Source organism: Rissa tridactyla, chromosome 5 (genome assembly GCF_028500815.1).
Source record: "Rissa tridactyla isolate bRisTri1 chromosome 5, bRisTri1.patW.cur.20221130, whole genome shotgun sequence".
Lineage (NCBI taxonomy): Eukaryota > Metazoa > Chordata > Aves > Charadriiformes > Laridae > Rissa > Rissa tridactyla.
In genome coordinates, this window is record NC_071470.1 from 44907468 (window position 1) to 44931105 (window position 23638).

The 23638-nt window shown below is 37.4% G+C and overlaps 1 protein-coding gene across 3 annotated transcripts in view; it reads left to right on the plus strand.

Annotated features, from left to right (window-relative positions):
• Positions 1 to 23638, plus strand: part of FSTL5 (follistatin like 5) — a 290553-nt gene that overhangs the window by 221403 nt on the left and 45512 nt on the right. For 2 of the 3 annotated variants that reach the window (XM_054202954.1, XM_054202953.1), the window contains exons 9-10: positions 1359 to 1493; positions 20408 to 20434. In XM_054202954.1, coding sequence (XP_054058929.1) covers positions 1359 to 1493; positions 20408 to 20434 — 162 coding nt within the window. The remainder of the gene's footprint in view (positions 1 to 1358; positions 1494 to 20407; positions 20435 to 23638) is intronic. The other variant, XM_054202952.1, reaches the window with a different exon arrangement.

Below are 23638 nucleotides of genomic sequence, written 5' to 3' on the forward strand. Positions count from 1 at the left end.
ATTCTATGAACCTGCCCAGCGCAAAACCTTCGAGCTTCTGTAGTCCTTCTGGTGATTTTTGATCAGCCATAGGGGAAAAAAAGCCTCGTGCTGTCAGAATTCCCTTCAAAACCTTCTCTCGTTCATCTGCAAAAACAGGATGTGTATTAGGATAGGACAGCAGTCAGGCTGCAGTGTGAGAAAGAGTGACGCAGGCAGATGGTGAACGCTCCTCTGAAGAGAGTCTTACCTTCCTGACCGGTGCCATAGTCCTCTGTTCTTTCATGGCCCTTTCCTGCGTGTAGGCGAACAGTTGCTTTGCAGAAACACTTTCCAAAGTAGAAAGTGATGGACTCCTCTTCCATAGCAGCATTCTGTTAATTTCTCATGAAGGGAATTTGAGGGGAATTTTTACACCTTCACCTCTCTATCAGATAGTTATGATAAATAAATAAAAATGGTTCTTTCCTAAGCAAAATACGTTTAATTCTATTCTCTTGAATACACTTATTTGCAATAAAATTTTTAAAATCTCAATGCATTTTTTCTGAGTTTTTCCCAGGTTAAACTATCTATGCATTAGCTTCAAGCAAAAGATGTTCTAGAAGGAGTATTATACCATAACCCAGTTACCCTTCTAGTCCATATTTTAGAATAACTACGAAGTTGGTTTTGTGAAATAGATCCTACAGTTGAACAAGTGTAATATACTTAAAATGCAATACAATGAATCATTTGTCACATCATTATTGACATCACATTATTTAAAAGACCTTTGCCTGTGAAACCTGGACTGTTTGTTGACATTCCTACTCAAGTTGACATGCAACTCCTGAAGTGGATTCCATAGACTCCTACACTGATGTACGTGTAAAATTCCAGTGCGACATTTTTTTCTGGTGTTACACTGCGTTCACATGAAAACAAAACCAGATGCTTCTGATCACTAGGAATAAATCATTTTATTAGAATTATTATTTATGTTGAAATTTTAGCTTTATGTTACGTGGAAACCTTATTTGGGTTATTTTGTGTAAAGACAGTGATAGTGTCAAGTGACCAAATGCAATGTAATAAAAACATAGTATTTACCTGATTTTAAAGGCAACCATAGTCATTTAAACATGCATAAAACCTTAGACTGATATTCGGCTCTGAAGTGCAAAATCAGATGAGGTATTCCAGGTATCTGTGAGATGAATAATAGTGCATGTAATTCACTAGCCAGTTGAATACCTTTGGATTAGTTTGGCATGCCTCCAAGTTATGAACTCAGGAATGAAAATGGTTTAATTAGTATGAGCAGAGAAAGCCTTCTGAATGTATAATCTGAAAGCACTGTAGCATATCCGCATGTTGAATTTTTCTTCTCCTTCCAGCAAACGGTAGTGAGGTTCACATTAGCAATGTGCGCTATGAAGATACAGGAGCATATACTTGTATTGCAAAGAATGAAGCCGGCGTGGATGAAGACATTTCTTCTCTTTTTGTAGAAGATTCCGCTCGAAAGACCCGTAAGTATTATGAAAAGTGTAAAAATACATTTAGTTCTCACGTAAACGTTAAATCAGTATTAAAAACCTTGAACCATTAAATAATTCAAAATGAGCATGTGCAGATGACTGGTTAAAAAAAAATAAAGTTTAAAAACTGATATCCAGGAGTCACTTAAGACAGAGTGCATAATCTGAAGTTTATGCAGAAGTAAAATGAAATCTCTAGTTCATTCTGAGAGTTGACTAATGTTTCACATTGCTCTTAAAATTTGAATAGTTTCCTCATGAGAGATTTGTTGCATAGGAAGGGAATATGAAGAGAAAAAAGAACTGGATGCCTAAATAAGACAAAGCAGTAGTCCTGGTGTGGTTTCTGGGGGCTCACGGGAGTGTGGGAAGAAGGCCTTTTCCACTCTTTCTTCTTGTATTTTCTTGAGATATACCAAGAGTCAAACTTGGTGCTCATGACACGAGTATCATCACAGGACTTGATCTGACCTGCAGGTCCAGATCAGTTCCAGCCTGCCCGTGTTGTCTTGTGCCTGGATAACTGTGGCTCTCCAGAAATATGGAGCAACAGTGACCACATTCACTTGCTAAGCTGGGAGTTCGATGTGCCAGAGAAATCTCTACCACTACCAAAAAATAGCTTTCTTTATCTGCTGTTGAGTGGTAGTGGGGCTTATAAACCTTGTTTGCCTAATATTTGTCTGCCTCGATGCTTCTTTGACCTTCCTTTTCTTTCTTCTGCTCAGAAAAATCCATTCCTGAGTTTACAGTTCACCTGTTTGGTTTTGGGTTGTTTTTTTGGTTTTGGTTTTTTTTTTTTTTCTTTTAAATCTGTTACTTTAATGAATGCTACATATTCATTAGAAATATATCTAGTAAAATGATGGTTATGTCACTAGTGAGTCTGATTGCATTAACTTAAGGCGTTCTTATTTGGCAGTGCCAAGTACTCGACAGAAGATACTAGAGGCAGAATCAGTAGCACTGCAAGTCTGCCCGACACTTCTGTTGCAAGACTCTGAGTTCAGTTACATATAGGTTTATTAAGCTTTAAACATTCCAGAGGAAATCTTCCATGCAGGAAAACTTCAGTCCAAATGTTAATATCTTTACTTAGCTGCTTTCAGTAACACTAATTATAACTGTCATTTCAAAAGACTTAACATGGGGGTTTTTTTTTATGAAAATGACTGCTCAGACATTTCTGAGAAGGCTGCTGAGGATAAACAAATTGTTTGATCGTGCTGAATTTCTAGTAATCTGGTGATAGCTCGGTCACCTCCATTTGCCTTTTGCAGTGTGTGAAAAATGTTGTGGATGTTGCCAAATTACAAAACCCTGACAAACTAGAATTTGTTGTATCCTAATTGTTGTATCCTCTGAAGACCTGATCTGCAGTGATTTTGCACAAATAGCCACACCTATGCAAAATACTCTGATGCAATATTTTTAGGTTAGCTAACTTTACAGGATTTGTAAAATCACGTGCTATGCAATGGACGCTGCTTGCAGCAAAGGCTTTCAAAATCGACTAGCAGTAAGTTGTTACGATGACCATTGGTGTCATGAAAGATGTAAACGAAGGACAACAGAACACAAACCCAATTATTTCTAAGACATTTAATCTGAAAGACACGGTCTCCTTCCTTCCTATAAAAGTCATTTACTCTGCGAGCTCTATGTTGTGTGTTGAAGGGAGGTGTTTTACCATTGTGTTCCTTGGTGTCTGAACATGGTTTCCTAAAAATTGGTGGATGTGTAAATACACGCGTAGTCCATAGCTGCATAATTATTCTAATATAGGTGCAACAGATATCTACATGAGATGCTTACTCTGGTACTCTGATTCACTTACTTTAGCACAGAAACCCATTTCTGTACGTGCAAGAAGACTAAGGTACATACTAATAAAAAAAGCAGTTACTATCATTATTATTATTCTCACAACTACATGTATAAACTGCCTTCACAGGTACAAATTTTGATAGATGCAGTTTAAAAAAATGCTTCCATTTAAAAAAAAGTCCCTTTACAGGAAAGAGTTGCTGGCATTACAAAACTGAAAGTAAGAGTAGAATGACTTTATTATTAACTCTTCTCTGCTTGCTTTTATGTTTCTCCCAAAACACTAATTCACGCAGCAAATTAGGGATTATCAGGGAAGAAAATGAGATAGGTAAAACCACTTGGATAGGATTGTGGGCTTTTCTTCCCCCACCCACACATTTTAAACACGATACTACTACTACTACTTTAATTTAAAGCCTGCAGATTAGATCACAACTTACATTCTGAAAATAGTTTCTGGTGATGTAAATGTTATTTCATATGATCTGATATAAATTATACATATCATAGATGACATTTTTATATATAATATTGCTTTTATCCTCCTTTAAGAGAATAAAGCAGATATGTTTACTTTTTTAATCTTTTTTTTTTTCACTTACTGGAATATTCCCTTCTGGAAATTTTAGGATATTGCTTTGAACAAAAGTAGAACAGATTCTCGTTAGCTTGTCACTTAATCTTGGCTTGTCTACTTTTTAAATGTTACATAAGGTAAAAATCATAGCAAAATAAAAGCACTTCAGAACGTTGAGTTGATTGGCTATTGAGAGGGTAGTGAGAGCTTTTACAGTGGAGCTCTAAAATATAAACTACAATTGCACTGCGTTGAGCTTGACAGTAACTTTATAAGCCACATAATGAATACAGAACATGGTTCCATTTTTACCAGTGTATGTATTTTATTTCCTAGAAAGTTTAATAGTCAAAGGAAATGTTCGCTTTTGTACTTATCTGGCCCATTGTTTATGTGCATATGAAAGCTTTTGGTTTTTAATGCTACTTTGCATAATAAGCTCTATTTTTGGTAGTTATCTGTGGAATCTCATTTTCAACAGATCGCAAATTTGTTATGTGGAAAACTCAGTATAGTGCTTGGAGAAAAATTTAATATGTGTAGCAGAAAGGGCATGGCTAGCTCATTCCTATGAGAAGAGGTAGTGTAAACAGCTCCTAAGAGAAAATCCTATATTTTCTGGCCTCTCTGTCTAAATTAAAACCGGTGCCATTATGGTTAAATGATAAGTGAAGCTTTCCTTCACTTGTGTGCCTAAAAATATTATCAGATTGCTAGGTTTTCAAAATTCACAGCATGGGTTAGAGAGACATCTAATGCATGTGTCTGTATTATAAACAGAAAAGAAGTAGAGTGAATGGCAAACCTGTACTTAATTGTGGGAAGTGTGATGCTAGTAGCAAAAATAAAAATATTTAACGTAGAGTATAACTTAGGGGTACCAGGACATTGTTTATTTTAAAATTTCCAGTTTTAGAAATTTTAATTCCAGTTCCCGAGAAAAGTGAATATACTTTAATGGTAATGATTCATTATCTAGGTGGAATTTGAGATGGAATGGAAAATACTATGAAAGTGCTTTGTCATCCGGATCTATTCAGTATATGCCAGCACTGAACACTGAACCCTTGTACTGTCACACATAGGTAAAATTTTTAATAATGGACGACAGTTTCAAGAATAGTTTGGCCTCTACTTAGCACGTCAGGCTTTTCCAGTGTGCACTAAAAATAAAACTTCTGAAAATATGCTTTCACTTTGGCATTGTCTCAGGTGAGAGGAATTAAATTAGTTTCTTTAAAATACATGAACTTCACCACTGTCTTTTACCAGTTAACTCATTCTGTAGCTGAAATTTGATATATTTAACAGTAAACGTGTCCAAACATGTGCACTTTTTGCTACATTTGTGAAGTTGTAATGGAAATTTTTAGTGTATATTACCTATATAAACATGTTATAAGTACTGGTGATAAATGTCTGGTGCTGTCTGTTATCCTGTTTAATTCCTCCGGTGTCGACCATTGAAGCATTGTGTTATTGCTGTCTGTCTTAAAAAACAGGATTTTTGTTGCTTTTAATTTTTAATGTTTCTGCTCGTATACTATGGGCACTCCTGAAACAGTCATTAGGAGGAAAACGTGCTTTTACTCATGTTAAAAATGCTATAGTCATTTTACTGAAAGCATTTACATCACAATCTGGGACTTGATATTGGTGATTCGTGCAGTGAGATTATCACTAGAACATACTGCAATGAAATGATGATTTCTCTGGTGTATGACACAGTAAAAATCTCCAAGCGATCGGTGATTTCTATAGTGGGTGGACACTTCTTGGGAGTTTGGTAGAGTTCTGAATGTGCTATTTGCACTCAGTAGACCCAGGCTTTAGGACTACCAGAACAGAGTGGATTCTCAATGTAAATGCTTTTTCTTTGCTCCATGGGCCTTTGTGGGTGTGAAAGTGAGAATAACTTTCTTCTTGTGCCCTTGGTTCTTCTTGGCTCCTTGAGTGGTCCTCCAAGTAGCATCCAAGGAAAGGTAGGTAAGGAGGAATAAGACTGAGTAAATTCAAGAAGTGAGAGAGACCTGGGGAGAGGAACAATGGAAGAGGCCAATAATGTGAGGAAGAAAGGGGGGGCACGGGCAGCAGCAGGTGAAAGAGGACAGGTTAGTGAGAACGATGAAGGAGAAAGAATGGGAGGAAAAAGGGACAAATGATCCCTTAAAAGCTACATAGTAATCGTCTATAAGATGTGGGGTTACATCCAGGAGTATCTAGTCACTTTAGTGTCTTGTCATTACATTTCCGTGATCACGCAGCAACAGTGTACATCTTATACTGCTGCTCCTTTTTAATCCATGTGGAGAATAACACTACTTCCAGTACCAATTAAAACAAATAAGAGACATAAGAGAGAAGACTGAGATTTCTATTGTTCTAGTAAGTGGAACATTCTATTTAACTTGCCTTTTTATGTAAGACAGCATATTGGACTATAAATGTATATTAAAGGAAAATCTGCAAATTAGTCAAAAGAAAGTTTGTAGTTAGAAGCAATCTGTACTATGAGATATTTTTGATAATATTTATTTAGTTAGTTCGTGTACCATTTTGACTATCTCTGACAGAAAGTAGTTAGTTTCCCCAATCTAAGTGCCTAAACGCAGTTTTTACTGATTGAACTTCTTCTTCAGGCTTTGAGGTATGCTGCTTCTATGTCAGACCTGAAGAAGGGCTTCTGTGTGCGAAAGCCTGTCAGGTTTTTCCAACAATACCAATTGCTGCAGAGCCAGTTGTGAAGAGTTTGACTCTGTCTTCTTAAGAACCTCTGTGTAGGTGTTGGAAAGTTGCTATTAGGTGCCCCCAAACCCTTCTCCTCTCCAGGCGGAACAAGCCCAGTTCTTCCGTTAGTTTTCTTCCTGGTGTGCATTCATTTTATAATGTGGTCTTTGTTCTCTCCTCTTCTTCTCAGCAGGCCCCTTGCCTGAGAATTTTTAGATTTTGTAATCTCTGTTGGAAAAGCTATATTTTAATCTCAGAAAATTTGGCCTTAAGGTGAAAGTAATGTTTTGTGGAAATGCTCTATTGTAACTGGAGACTACTTACGATCATTATGACATTTTATACAAATGTAAAACTTTTTTTTTTTTTTTGCTTTTCCCACTAGATATTGATCTGGTCTATATTAATTACCATCTTAGATTCATAAAGAACACAAAAATTCTAATTACCTCAGTATTTCTTGTGCCATCTTTATTGGCTCCTTATATACCTTTTCAGAACATTCATTTTAAAGTATCATAACTTTGATAGCCAAAAAAGCCATGCAGCATGTACAATCTATACGTCCTACTCCTAGCACAATAGCATCTAAAATATTTCTGAATGCAAGAACTGTGCTGTTTTAATTCTCTAGAGACTGGAAACTCTTTTTGTGCTGTGAATTCCGTTTTCACTCAAGTTTGCACTTAAAGACATCAAGAATGAGATAGCTGGTCTGGGTGATAGCTGGATAACCCCTGTGGTGACTGGTAAAAACATTCTGGGGATTAACGACCTGGTCTAAATCTGAAGGCAGCGAAGTCTCCCCTACTGTCATGATCCTCTAATGATACCTGAGAGAACTCAGCTGTGTTAGGAGGAGTCTCTGGCATAATCACATTTGTAATACAAATAGCGGTTTAAAATCTGGTTTTAGTTTCATTCCAATATAGTTTGAATTTTCAGAACAGATATTTCATGGATCCATAGATTTAAGCATGATGGAACCATTTGATCTAACACTAATCTATCTTGACCATTTCACAAGACATTAAATTGTGTCTTGTTCTGCCTGAATACAGATCTAATGCTTTGTTGGCCTGAAGTGCATCCTCTCAGAAATGCATCTACCTGAGTTGGAGACACAAAGAGTCAGAGATTTCTCTGACCCTCATTTCTCTTGGTATTTTGCTTTACTAATTAATCAGTTTCAGTAATATGGAATAATGCTTAGTTCCATTTTGACATCAGTTTTTCCTTTAGTTTCCTTCGATTCTCTTTTTCTTTTTTTCCCCCAATAAATTGACCTCTTAAGAATTCTTGCCCTGTGAATATACCATGCTTAAATATTGATTACTTTCTCTCACACACACTAAATAGAAGTTTCTCGTAATAAGACAGTTACCGCAGGACTCAGGTGGTCTTTTTGCCTTAAAGACTGTAACTGGTTTTTGTATAGGCTTCTTAAAAAAAATGGAACTGCTCTTTGCAGAAGCAAATGTACTATTTGTTTCTTTAATGTTCTGGAGAGAGAAATACATATCCCTTGTCACTTTTTTCCACTGGTATCAGCAGTGGAAGTTTATGTTTATATGTTTATCTACCACGTGCCCTATATCTTATCAGGCCTCATTGTCCAAATCCTGCTCTTTCCCACCCGTCTCAGTCCTCCAGCATAGACATAGTCTGCATTACTTTTCCCTAAATGTCTCAATTTTCATTTGGCTATATCAAAATGTAATTTATTTTAGAGATGTACTTGACAAAGGAATTCAAACAACTTTTTGAAACTTTGTGATTTATCATAACAGGTAATTCGCAGACTTCTTAGGAAATTATTTTATCTTTGTTTACAGATCATTGATGAAAATGGTCACTACCCATTGCTCTGGACACATTCCAGCACTGTCTTCTTCACCTTTTAGTAAAGATTTAAAAATCAAAATTACATTTGCAGATTAATCAGTTTCGCAGTTTTTAATTAAATTAACATGTACTTTATTACTATTGTATAATTCTGATATTTAATCAGAATATTCTGTGTTACAAATCAGATATTTAGCAAAATTCTGGGTTACATCTATATGAATTTTTACGTTAGCAAAATTCTACTTGCATCAAAGAATATAATCAGGTTTGTTTGAGAGGACCTGGTTTCCATTAGAACATATTAACTGACCTATAATTATATTCATGTCCTTTGATTTCTTACGGAATTGAATTATGTGTGTGTTGTCTATTCTTTTGTCTGGGACAGTCTAACTGCCTACAGCTAGTTGAGTTATTAAGTTTCAGGGAGTGAGGGAGCTACTGGGGGCTTAGGTAGTGGTACTCTGGAATCACACAGAGTCACAGAATGGTAGGGTTGGAAGGGACCTCTGGAGATCATCTAGTCCAACCCCCCTGCCAGAGCAGGGTCACCCAGAGCAGGTTGCACAGGAACGTGTCCAGGCGGGTTTTGAACGTCTCCAGAGTTGGAGACTCCACCACCTCTCTGGGCAGCCTGTGCCAGTGCTCTGCCACCCTCAGGGTAAAGAAGGTTCCTTCTCATGTTTAGGTGGAGTCCTCTTGAACTCTGTGATATATTCTGATATTTTTTCAAAACTAATAGCACCAGACCAAACATCCAAAACAACTTTTACCAAGTCTTTTATGTACTTCATTTGGACCTGGTTATTTTAAATGTTTGTCTTGACTACGCATCATTTACCCTCTTTTTTGTTCCTTTGTAAGGTAGAAAGTATTTAATCAGCCTCTGTTTTCAATTATTGTCCTGCTTCTGTGCAAATACAGGACAAACATATTTATAGGAGAATATGGTCAATGACACGTTACCAAAAAAAGTAATCTGGTGCATATCGATACAATTTAAACCATGAGTGGTGCTGATATCACAGAATGCTTTTCTTCTGCCTTTAGCAGCCATTTGTGATGATTTCCAGGGCCTTTGCTGCTGCATGGGTGTAAAGGAATATCAAGCTGCTGTAACCTCTTCTGTTAGCACAAAAACGGAATGTTAATTGTTACTAAGGCTACTTCTTTTCTTAAGGACTGCTATTTCTCCCTCTTTGTAAATGGGGTCTTTATTCTAGCGCTCCAGCATCTCTACAGTAACAGATAAAGGTGGCTTTTCGTTTTCTAGCTTGCAGTACACGCAAATGCATTTTAAGGCACTCTCAAATCCTTTAACTGATAGATTTCTTCTCCATACTACTGGATTTAGCAGTCTGCATGAGCACACAAATAGACAGTTCCACTGCAGAGTTATGTTGATGACTACCTTTGGTAGCCACAAACACAGATTTGGGTCAGCCCAGCTCCTAGAAGCCATAAGGCAAACCAAAATCATCAGCTTGCTCTTGTTGAAACACTATGTGGCAGCTGAAGAACTTAAACAGAGAATAAAGATAATTTGACTGTATCTTGATGATACATTTATGAGAAAGGCAGAGTGGGCAAGATGTTGCTCACTTTTTTGTTGCTACAAAGTACAATAATATTCACAGATAGAGGAGGAAGAAATGGCAACTTCTACCTGTGGGTTTTATTTATTTATTTAATTATGTTACATTCAGGTAGTATTAGGACCAATATAATTCATCCATATTTCAGTTTTTAGTCAAAGTCCGCATTAGCTGAATATGGTATATAATGCATAGCTAAGGAGTATTAATAAACCACTTTGTGAGCTTAAAAAAAGATAGGAAGGAAAGATTATAGTAGAATGGGAATATCTGATTGAAATAATGGCATAGAGTATATCAGTATAACCTACAGATCTAAAGAAGAAAATCTGACAGTACAGAAAACGGGAAAATAAAAAAGATTGATCATCAAAGACAGGGGAATATTGTCATGGGTGATTTTCAGGTACTTAAAATTCTTATCTTCACTACTGGTAAAATATTTTTAAATAAATTAACTTTAAAAATCTATTTTTTTATTTTTCTACCTCAGTGACTTTGAGAGGTACATCAGTTCTGCTTTGGTTTCCTCTCGGTTTCAATTTAGGATAATCCTGTCAAACTAGAGTTTTAGATCATGAAAACATGTGCTCTTCCCTTTAAAGCTAAACATTTTTGTGTGTTTGTTGTTGTTTATTTTATTTTATAGCTTTTGCAGTATTTTCATATCTTTTAATGTTTTCCAAAACTTTGTTTTATAAAATGCAGTTTAGTTTGCCATTGATAAATATGACTTCTTAAGCATTTATCTAAATTTTATTGTGACATATGCGTGCAACCTGGGGAGACAACTGTCATGGTAGAAAGTTATCAAGTAATGCTATTAAGGTATTTTCAAGACCAGTTTGACAGTGCTTGATGGTACTTTAATATTTAGTAGCTTTTACTCTTGGACATCAAAGACTCTTGTGTTACTCAGTTCACCCACTATGACATTATCATACTTTACAAAGCAGTGTCTGCAGATTCTTTCACCTGGTCACACAAAGCAGGATAAAAATTATCTGCGTCATGTACTGTGACTTGGGGCTACATTTAAAAAAAAAAAAAAAAAAAAATACCTGTTCCATGCCATTACGTAGATCTATTTCTAACTGTGCCTTTTTTACGTGTTGTCATAGTCCTATCGCCTAACAAGAGATTATGTGATCTGAGCGCTACTGACTTGACAGGTTTATGGCCATCATAAGCAACCAGGCAGCTCCACTGTCTAGGACCTGGAATGAGACTAAAAGCCTTTTGACTGTGATTTATGGCCTAAATTCTCTCCGAAAGGCTTTATGCAACTTTAATGGAATCTTTCTGTCACATCTTATACTGGCTGATACCTATTTACCTAATTTCCTCAGAGATAATTTATGCTGGCATTTTATTTTATGGGACAGCTCAACAAGTTTATACTTGTTGACAGCATCACAGGCAAAGACTTTATTTCAAACTTCCAAGTATAGGGTAGAAATTCAGCTCATGAACCATTTTTTCTTCCTACTAGGGTAGACTGGATTGAGTTAATGTGCTATGGGAAAGGACTCAGCATGATTCATTATAAAGATTTATAGAAAATAAATTAAAGAACAATAAGCTAACATGGTCATATTTGACCAAAAGTAAAGTGTCAATTTTGACTTTTAACTGATAAATGTTTAATAGTCATAAAAATAGGTATTTGGTTATTGTATTAAACTAACCTGAAACGAAATTAAAGTGTATGTCACGTAAGAACAGAATGAAATAGAATAGAAACAGAACAGAATTTTTATGGACATAATTACTTTAAAAATAGTTGAAGCGAGGAATTAGATAACTGATAAAAAAGTGTTTTCTTCACAAATAAATTAAAGTTTATACATATTTATATTTTTATATAAGCCAAAGAAATCTGAATTTCTCATAAAATAAGAATAAAATTAAAAGTACACATATATATAAATGTTTTCATTCTGCTTGATAGTGGAAGCTGGGCAAAAAGTAAATCACCTTAACCTCATCTTCACTTTTATTACTGTTATTTTTGAAATAAAAATAATAATTGAAAAATTGCATGGCTTGGAAGCCAGGTAGTGATGATGGTAGATTTACCCTGTAACATAAGGGCATGTGTTCATATATTAGAGATATGAGAAAAAAGAGTAAGACAACAGATACGTTCTCTTTATGATGCGTATATGATTAATGAGAATGGTTGCCAGTGGTGGTAGCTATCAGTGAAGTAAGCAGACAGCATCCCTTCAAACGTCTTGAAATTAATTTTTATGCAATGAAAAGTATAGCAGATTATGGTAGGTCAATTCTGAAAAATAATTTTGAATTCCACAAAATTGCCATATTGTCCTTCATCATTGTCCTATTTTCTATTACATCTGCTTGTTACCTCTTGCCCTTATGGGACGTAGGGCTTGAAAAGGAACAGTGTTTCCCTGTTGGATGGTGCAAAGTCTAGCACAGTAAGCTGATAGGAAACTGTTGATTTTTATCTACTAGCTGTTATGTTCTGATAGAAATAGGGGTAAAATATTTCCAGAATTTTAAATCCAAAGCATGTGTTTTGATGAGACAAAACCTGGAATTGTTCATATTCATTAACAATCTTTATGTGCATTCAGAAGATATCAGTGGATTGTTCCCCCCTGTTTATTGGAACAATATATGATGCAGAAAATGTTTTTCTGCTCCTTCCGTTCTTAAAGCCATTTTAAACCGCATTGTTCTCTTAGTGCAGCAAGCTGGGAATTTTTTCAGATGTTAAGGTTTTAATTGGTATCTGTTTTGTTTGAGTGCCAGTCCAACAAAATAGCATTTTATGAAAACATTTTATTTAGCTTTCATGATATGTAATGCCAGCAGAAAAGAAAGGAAAATTTTAGATAAATTAACCACACATACATAAAATAGGTACAAAAGAATGTCAGTTTTTAATTTAAAAAAAAAAAAAAGAGTTAATGGTTTTTAAAAGCTCATTCAGCATTTTCTTAGATAGCAACCACTGAAGCGTGTGATAGAAGAGGGAAAACTGTTTCTGGAAGAAAAGGAAGTATTGTACTTAAAGAACAAGTTTCTTTTCTGCATCTTACTGCCCTGAACTTGTTTTTCTCTGGGTATTTATAGTATTGTGTACTGATTACTGATAATGTGAACATCTAATTATATTGCCAAAAGGAAGCAGAATAGCTACATTTAATCTTCAAACCCACTGAATGCTAATCTTACAAATATATATATACACACAGAGACACTTATTTCCAACTGTTATGCCTTAAATATTTGGAAATAAAGAAAAGTAGGGAGGAAGAACACTGTAGTTGACATATTTGGAAGCTTTGACGTGGGCTGTCGAGACAGAAAAGTGAACTTAATGACATTTATCCCCAACGTGATAAGAAGGAGAGGGATTCAGAATATATTTGGAAAGTGACTTTGTAGTACCCTCTTATTCATTTAGCAACAGAAATGCCATTGATTTTTGCAGTTGTTCTTTCCATCCTAAGGGGATAAGAATCAGTACTGCTCCTACAATTTGCTGCAGAATTTCATGAAGTACTAAGGACAGAGTTTACCGAAAAATGTGCCAACCTATTATGATTCAGCCAACATAGAAAATGAGTAACAAAGATGAAGAGTAGGCTTTCAGATGTTATGTTAGCTACTCGTAATCAAAGACTGGGTCTGAGCAAGAAAGCACAGAATAGGTCCTATGTAAGGACCATGAAGAGTGACTTTTATGGAGCTGTAAGTGTGCTTAAAACAAAGAAAAAGAAAGAAATCCTCTTTCAGGAAAACGTGGATTGTCCCCTGATCTGCACTGGATGGGTGGGGAGAGAGAGAGGCAAGGTGCAGGGTTCTTTTTGTATCCCAGTATAAAAGGCTCAACAACAAATGGTGTAATAAAATAACTGCTTTAATAGCATAGAATAAAAAGAGAAATACAGATAGCGAGTAAATCCTGTGTCCCTTCAGATGTGGACACCCCACATTCATGAACTCTGGAGTTCAGACGAACTCCAGATGGATTTTCCCGTGTCATGCTGCACAGATCCTGTCCATGGAGAGGTTCCCTCTCCCTCCCATACTGTGGTGGCTGTTATCTTGTGTAACAAACAAAACCATGTATCTTCTGACCGATTGCGACGTTATCTTGGTCATAACACCCACCAGTGTGCAGTGCAGGCCATTATGGGCATTCCAGCGTATACCCTTGCAGCAGCTACCCATGCTAAGACACAGGCTTCCCAAGCCTTAATGTACCAGACATAACCTGCTGGAGGTCACTAACTCCTTGGTTACAATGTCTTCTGCAACGCTCCCAGTACATCTCCTGATATTATTTATTAACTGTTATGAAAAGGGTATTCAGACAACATAATCAGGGAAATATGGCATAAGAGAAGATGGTAGTGTTCTGTCTTAAAACCAGAAAATTTTACTGAGATCTGGCAATAATTATTTATTTTTACATCTTGAAGTTTATAAATGTGTGAGAATTGAGGATAGGACGTGGCAGATGATGTTAATTTTTGCTTAATCAAAAAGAAAGGTAAGCATGTTCCTTTGCATACTTTCTATCTACAGATGTTGTACTTGTTCTGGGATTATGGTCTTTATCTCCAAACTGGACATCTTTCTTGAATACAAGTTCTAGGACTGATTAAAAAAATAAGTGAAGTTTCTTGATCTGTGTTAGGTGAGGTGATGGCTGTTATTTATGTTTTTGTATTGCATTCTTAAATAATGTCTCATTTTTCCTCAAACTGATTTGTTAATTTTAAAATTAGAATTACTAAGTGTGGGGCTTTTAAAGCACTCCTTTTATCCTCTTTTATATTTTTTTTTTTTAGGAAAGTTCAGAACAATATATATAATTTTGCATTAGCATGAGTTAACACGTTCCTGTACTTAGCATCTTAAATCATTTCATTTGATGCTGTGTACTTCCATACAGTTGAATAATTGTAATTACTTTTTATTTTCTTTCCTATGTCACCCCTGGAAAAACGACTGATAAAAAGTAGAACTGCATGGCTAAATTTATGGGACCTCAAGTGCCATATATTACATGGTTCTTTCCTCACAATGTAAAGAGAAAACTCATTTTAAAGAAAATCCTCCAGGTTGCCCTGGGGAAATTAATTTGCTTTATTACAGAAGATGATACAAACACAGAACTGTCATCTGAATATAGAGCCACTGTCAGGGCATGCAGGGGTAAAGTTAGAAGTTCCAAAACCCACTTGGAGCTGAATCTGGTGAGGGACATGCAGGGCAAAAGATAGGCTTCTATAAAGACATCGGCAGCAAAAAGAAGGCTAAGGGAAATATGGACCTGCTGTTAAGTGGGGCAGGGGACCTGGTGACAAAGGACATGGAAGGGGCCAAGTTGTAATGAAGGTCTTCTTCACATCAGTCTTTACAGGCAAAACTTGCCCCAGGAATGTGACACCAGTGGGAAAGACTGGGAAGTAAGCCTTCCTCTTGCAAGGAAGCCTTACCTGTGGTGAATAGGATCAGATTAGAGACCGTTTAAACAAACTGGACACTCACAGGGCAAAGGGCCTTGATAAGGTGTGCTCACAAATGCTGGGCAAGCTGGCCCGTGACGTTGCGAGGCCACTCTCAATAATCTTTCAAGGATCAAGGTGATGAGGGGCGGTTTCTGCAGGCTGGAAGAAAGCCAGCGTCATTCTTCGAGAAGGGCAAGAAGGAAAATGCAAGACATGGTAGCCTCACCTTGATCCCTGGGAAGGAGATGGAGCAAATAACTCTGGAAACCGTTCCCAAAACCATGAAGGACAAGAAGGTGTTAGGAGCAATCAGCATGGATTTACGAAGAGGAAACAGAGCCTGGTCAACCTGACAGCCCTCTGCAATCAGGTGACTGGCAGGGTAGATGTTATTTATCTTGTCCTTAGAAATGCTTTGGACATTGTCTCCCATGACACCCTCAAAGACAAACTGATGAAGTACAGGCTAGACACACAGACAGTGGGGTGAATTGAAAACTGGCTGAACTGCCAGGCCCAAAGGTTGTCATCAGTGCCACCAGTTACATCCAAAGGCCAGTCACTTGCAGCATACCCTAGGGTTGTTTCTTTCCTCCTCCTGTCTGTCAAAGTACAGATGACCAATTTAACACCTCGACAAAGGGAAACAAACATAACCTTAGTATTCCCTTTTTAAAGTTGTCAGCTTTTATAAAGACTTGGCTGCATAGTGCTCACAAAGCAGATGCCATATTTAGTTGATGAGAAGGACAGTGCAATATTGTCCCAGTTTCTTCTACTTTTGGTCATGGTATATGTTTGGGGACACTTCAGTTGCTTTCATCTTGCAGTGAAAAAAAGGTTTTCTGTAGCTCTAAAGTCATAAGGATATAATTTTCTCTTAAGCGTTCTTGTTAAACAAATGAACACCTTTTTCTTCTCTAAACTAAAATAATTCAAGATCTCTTAAACCTTTCATTCCATTCTTTCTGTAGTTGCCGAACTGATGATCTACTGGTTATGTCTTTATCTAAAAAATAGTGTCTGTCAATAAAACATCAAACTAATATTCCATCTCAGGATTGCAATTTATAGTCAAAGGTTTAGCAAAATAATTAAATAGTTTAAACATAAGCAGACAAATGTTATTTGGAATAGAGATGTTAAATACCCTGTTCGTGTCTGCCACTGAAATATACAGTAAAACAACTCCATTTTGTGCTGTTAGCACTGGATATAAATCAAAGAGTCATACTGGTGTTAGCAATTTAGTCACCAAGAAGCTTCAATCGGAGCAGCTGAATGTCTGGAGGACACATACTCAGCCAGTGTAGCCAAGACTTCTTTCAAAGCTAGTCTCTTCTGAAAGTAGCAACCTGAAATCAGAGGAGCAACTATAAAGGCAGATGATTGAGAAAAAAATTTAAAACATGCTGACTCCATTTTGACCTTAGTAGCAGTTCAACAGAAATTCTACCTCTTGATGTAAGGGTTTACTACTCAACCTGAGTAAGTGACAAGATGGCACACTCAATTAGTCTTGGCTTTTGTCAGTTTATTGGATCCTAACAGTTCAAATATTAAAGGAAAGGCAAGGATGATATTTGAAACTAATGCACAAGTCCAGAGAATAAAACGTGGTAATAAAACACTGACTGAGCATGTTTGAAAGCTGCACTGATGTTCTGTGTTGGGAAGGGGGAACTTCTTTATTGCTAGTATTCAGTATCACTTCACTTCTGTAGTATTCCTGCTACTTTCTGCTTATAGAGGGATCTCTTATTTGTACACTTCAAAGCCCTGAAGGTAAAAAGTAATCATCACCTTCATTTTATCAAGGGATAATTGAATGACACAGTATCTCTGGGGGACAGAAGTCCCTCCCACTGTAAGCGAAGATCAGGAACCTGAACCTACAGAAGTCTATGGGACCTGACGAGATGTATCCCAGAGTCCTGAGGGAACTGGTTTATGTAGCTGCCAAACCACTCTCCATGATATTTGAAAAGCCACAGCAGTCAGGTGAAGTCCCTGGTGACTGGAAAAAGGGAAACATTGCCCTCATTTTTAAAAAGGGTAGAAAGGAGGAGCGTGGGAACTACTGACCTGTCAGCCTCATCTCTGTGCCTGGGAAGGTCATGGAACAGATCCTCCTTGAAGCTATGCTAAGGCACATGGAGAACAGGGAGGTGATTCGAGACAGCCAGCATGGCTTCACTAAGGGCAAGTCTTGCCTGACCAACCTAGTGGCCTTCTATGATGGAGTGACTACATAAGTGGACGAGGGAAGAGCTACAGGTGTCGTCTGACTGGACTTCTGTAAGGCCTTTGGCACGGTCCCCCACAACATCCTTCTCTCTAAATTGGAGAGATACAGATTTGATGGGTGGACTGTTCGGTGCATGAGGAATTGTTTGTGTGATCACATCCAGAGGGTAGCGGTCAACGGCTCAATGTCCTGATGGAGTTCAGTGACAAGTGGTATCCCTCAGGGGTCCATACCGGAACCGGTACTGTTTAGTATCTTCATCAGTGATTTAGGCAGGGGGATCGAGTGCACCCTCAGCAAGTTTGTGGACAGCACCAAGCTGAGTGGTGCAGTTGACATGACTGAGGAATGGGATGCCATCCGGAGGGCAAACTCAAGAAGTGAACCCGTGTGAACCTCATGAGGTTCAACAAGACCAAGGGCAGAGTCCTGCACCTGGGTCTGGGAAACCCCCAGTATCAGTACAAGCTGTGGGATGAAGGGATTAAGAACAGCCCTGAGGAGAAAGACTTGGGGTACTGGTGGATGAAAAGCTGTACGTGAGCCAGCAACGTGCGGTCGCAACCCAGAAGGCCAACCATATCCTGGTCTGCATCAAAACAAGCGTGGGCACCGGGTCGAGGGAGGTGATTCTGCCCCTCTGCTCTGCTCTGGTGAGACCCCACCTGGAGTACTGGATCCAGCTCTGGAGCCCCCAGTACAGGAAAGACATGGACCTGTTGGATTGGGTCCACAGAAGGGCCACAAAGATGATCAGAGGGATGGAGCACCTCTCCTATCAGGACGGGATGAGAGAGTTGGGATTGTTCTGCCTGGAGAAGACAAAGCTCCGGGGAGACCTGATTGCAGCCTACCAGTACTTAAAGGGGGCCTACAGGAAAGATGGCGACAGACTTTTTAGCAGGGCCTGTTGCAACAGGACAAGGGGTAATGGCTTTAAACTAAAAGAGGAAAGATTTAGACTAGTTATAAGGAAGAAATTTTTTACAGTTAGAGTGGTGAAACACTGGCACAGGTTGCCCAGAGAGGTGGTAGATGTGCCATCCCTGGAAACATTCGAGGTCAGGTTGGATGGGGCTCTGAGCAACATGACCTTGGTGAAGATGTCCCTGCTCATTGCAGGGCAGGTTAGACTAGATGACCTTTAAAAGTCCCTTCCAGCCCAAACTGTTCTGTGATTCTGTGGTTCTAAATACTGTGTCTAAGGCCACGCAATGAGGTAGCTCTGTTGAGAGAATTTGTGGAAAAAAATCAGGAGACAAAAAATAGTAGAGGAGAGGGAGAGAAAAAAGAAAAGCCTAGTAGCTCTGTTATCCTAAGCCTCTGAATCATGAACTTGTCAGAAAGTAGACTGACGCATTTTCCAAGGACCCTTCTACATATATGGTGCTGTGTATATTCTTTCAGAGCACAAGAACAAGAGAAACGCTGCACTGCATGAGGCAAAAAGCCCATCTTGGTCCTGTCTTCAGCAGTGCCTGGTAAAACAAGATTGGGAAAATCACAGCATTTGGGACTTTTCTGGAGTGATAGTTGTTCCTGTTTCTACTCTCAACTTTGAGCAGTCAGCAGTTGAGGGACTTTTGGGTACCAACATAATTTTTAATAATGTGTTTTCCATTACTTTTTCCAAACTTTTTTTAAAGCGCATTAATGTTTTTAGCTTTTGCAACACTGTTTCAATAAACATCACAGTTTCATTTTATCTTTGTGTGACATATATGTGTTCTCTGTGTTGTATTCCTCTCCTTTAAATTTTTCTCTATTTCTTAAGATCATTACTTTACAGAACACTTTGTTTTTCAGTGATGGTGTTTTAAACAATTTATCCCAGGGCATGCTGAGCTCTAAATATTTAAAATTTGCACAGTTATATTTGTTTTCTTTTATTCTCCCCAGGCAGAAAGAGCAATATTAGGATAATTAGTTTTCATTGATCTCAAAGGTCTAAGATCCAATTGTAAACAAGATAGCCAGATACAACTTATGCTTTCATGGAAAAAACAACTAAAACACGTAGCTGGTTACCATGCCATCTTATAGTTCTCATCTCGGTCTTCCAAAGAGAATGACAAACACTATACAGCATGACACCTTTGATAGCATGGCTGTGCTACAGCAATACAGAAGAATATCTTGGATGCGGTTTGGTTGTGTGTGTTTCTATGTCCTGAAAGAAATCTCTTCAAAGTCTGGTGCTTAAAGGAAATTATGACAATTACATCACCTGTAATCAATATACATAATTTATGTGTATGCAAACTCCATGTGTGTTTTGTAATGGATTGTGAGACACACGACTGGTGAAGGCCAATGGAGTTAACTTGGGGGGGTTTAGCAGGGGGTGATGGGATTTACCCTAATCCCAATAACTATGATGGCTAATCAAAATTTTATCACGTGACCTACAGACCTTTATTTAATCATATTGTTAATTCACAGTTTCTGTTGATTTACCTGTAGAAGTATTTTAGTGAATCAGAGGTTAAAGCATCATAATTATTTCAGAATTGATATATCATTTCATGGTTTTTTTTTCTTGTTCATTTGTGTTTTCTGTTTTTTCTCTCTCTTACATGCTGCAGTTGCAAACATATTGTGGCGAGAGCAAGGTACTAATACAGATGGCTTTTTTTGATATTTTCTATGTTATGTGAAATGTTCATCTATTGTTCCTTTTGTGTGTTTGGTTGGGCTTTTTTTTGTTCATACTCTATACAGTTACAGTAGTTACATTCCCCCTTGAAACATTTGAGAGATTTGATGTAAAGAAAAAATATAGTGGAAAATAATCCTTTAAATGCTCATGTCTTTGAGAACTGCTTTTCTTTTGGGGAGAGAGAAGGAAATAAGATGTTCAGAAATTTCGGACAGTTAGTCAAAGGGATTCAAAAAGAAGCTCAGATTTAAAATGTAGACCTTTGACTTTTGTTTGTTTGATGACATGATAAAGCTTCAATCCAATCAGCCTGTATGCTGTTGGGAGTGATCTTCTTGTATGAATCATTCTCATTTGAAAAAATCATGTTCTTAAACTGTTTAACTAAAATTGAGATACCTGATGATGCTTAATGAGACAAATAATCTTCTTATACTCAGGAAGGGTTTGTAAGTATTGGGAAGGGGAATGGAGGTTTGTGGTTTGTGACCAACACAAGGATAAATGTGAATATAGACGGTATCAGGTGTTATAACATAGAAAGCACGGAAAGTATAGTTTATTGACAAAAGTAGGTATTTTCATATATATGAGAATCTCATAAAGCATATTGTAGAAAAATATCATAATCAAAGTAGTCTGTTTTGAATTTAAAGTTGCAATTTAGGAATGAATGTATTTCAGGAGTAGGAAATGTTTCAATTATTTCCATTGGAAGATTGATAATACTGTAAGTGGATCAGGCTTTGCTATGAATTCATGCTGCATATGGTATTTCTGCATGTTTCTTAGAGATTTTTGTTAATTTAAAGATTTAAAAATTTGATATTTCGTTTGCCTAATTACATAGTAACCTTTGTCATTTCCCAGTGTGTTTGCAAATACGAACTAGTTTTATTTTTTATGTTCCTGTTTTACCGGTTGCTCAGCTGATATAAACAGTCAGTTCCCTGATTATAGCGGAGCTCAGCTGTGATCCTCCTGCTGTATTGGCCTTGCAGAGTACAAATTATGTGTTCAGAGTGTCATACGATTCTGCTGTTAACAATTAAACTGACACACAAGAAGATTCCAACACCAAAGTTTTCAAATATATGGTATTCTCACCACTTATTGGGAAGGTATCACTTGTGTTTTATCTTGAATAAAACTGCAAACGTGACTGGCATACCCTTGAATTTTTTAGAGAATTTTCAAGTCCGGTGTTGCTTTCAGTGGTTAGAAAGCACTTAGGAAAACTTAAATTTTGTGACAATAAAGACCAATTAAAAATAGTAACTTACCAGAACGCTTACGGTAAAAAGATTCAAATTTCTCTGTGACTATTGTGAAACTAAACAGAAAGCAATTTATAGTAGAGGTTGAGAACGTGAAGTGACAACATCATCTTCTAGAGCTGATTTTCTTAATCTCTTCTGTGTTTCTCATTGGCCGAACAAATACTGTTCCTGGTTGCAACATTGGAATTCATTTACAAGAGAGCAGTATCCTGAAGATGCCAGTTAGCATCACGGCTAACTTCTCTGGGCCATGCATACTTTGTCATTTTCTGTTATCTAAGTATTACCAGATAGGGAGGAAGGGATGGCTGATTAGTAAGACAACTAAGGTAATGAAACCATAGATCGGCTTTAGTGCCTGCAGTGCATATTTGTATATGGAGTACACAAAATACTTACCACAGCTGCTTGCTTGTGTAAGTGTGAAAAGAGAATGTGTCAGAAAATCTGAAAGGATTTTGAAAGTACATTAATTTGTATTATAGTGATAATACAGTATATACACAAACACAAATATATCCAGATATTAACCTATATGCAAAAAAAAAAGCCCCAAATCAGCACCATTTTTTTCAAATCAGTCTTAGCCAGTTTTAAATATAGATTCAGTCTAAGTGGAGCAAATATATTTGCATTTATTGTTGTTGCTTCCAGCACAGTATTATAAATGTGCTGGGTTGGTTTAGGTTTGGTGGGGGGAGGCTTGCAAAATCAGGTCAGTTGTCTTTAGAGGAGTAGCTCCCATAGTTGCAAAGAAGTGGCTTGCCTAAGTAATTAGATATTGGTATAAATCAGATATTTGTAGACACGTGCTCAAAGGAAGAGTTTTGGGGTCATAATAACTTGGAAGGGGGGATTAGTTCATTGTATCCACAGGTAAAGGTGGATTTTGCATTGAAAATGGTGGATTTCACTATTGAAATGGAAGGACATTTCTTACTATGTCTCCTTCACTGATTTTGAAAAACAGTTTGGTGAACATTACATTGGAAATAAAGCCTTAAAAGTTTAGGCTGGGTTACTATGCACAAATATTGTTTGTACATTCGAAAGCCTGTCTTGGGGTAATAGCAACTGAGGAGGAAGTTTTGGGATCAAATGTCTGTATCGCTTCGGGCTATTGGCTGATTTACTTCCTCACATTCTGGTATTACTTATCCTGCAAATAACTATAATATACTTAATCAACGAGGCCAGGGAGAAGGGAAAACCTTGTTTTGTCCCCAGCCAGCTCCACATACTTATTTATCACGAGGATACGGTAAGCCAGTTTCTCAGCTATATATCTCTACGCTGTGTTCACTGGTAGGGGCAGGCTAACCTCAGTTAGGCTTATCTGCAAATTCCAGCTGTTCTTACGGGATGCGATGTCAGGCATTTTTTGAAGAAAGACCTTGATATATTATCTTACATAGGCTGTATGATTTACCTGCAAAGGCATACAAAAGTACCCTTTGGCCAGAGTGGGCACGTTGCCCTTAGTGCAACCTAGGCTTAGAGTAGACATGATCGGTAAGTTTCCCTGCAACCTGAGCCTGCTTCTGTGCTACATCCAATGCAGCCCGGACACTTTTCGGTAACCTATGAACAGACAGATTTTATATGAAATGAAGAAAACCCTGCTTGGAGATTGCCCCTTCTTTCTTTTTAGGAAAACTTGGACAGAAGTGAGAAATGATTCCACAAGGTTTCTCAAAGATAATTGAACTTCCTTGTTCTGGGCATGGCCTGACAACCCTATGCATATTACTACCTTCTAAATGACTGTATCACCTATGTGATTCCTAATGGGGACTGGGAACCTTTATGTGTGTGTATACATACATACATTTATGCAGAAACACACACAACCCCCCCCGCCCTTAATGTTCTCGTTA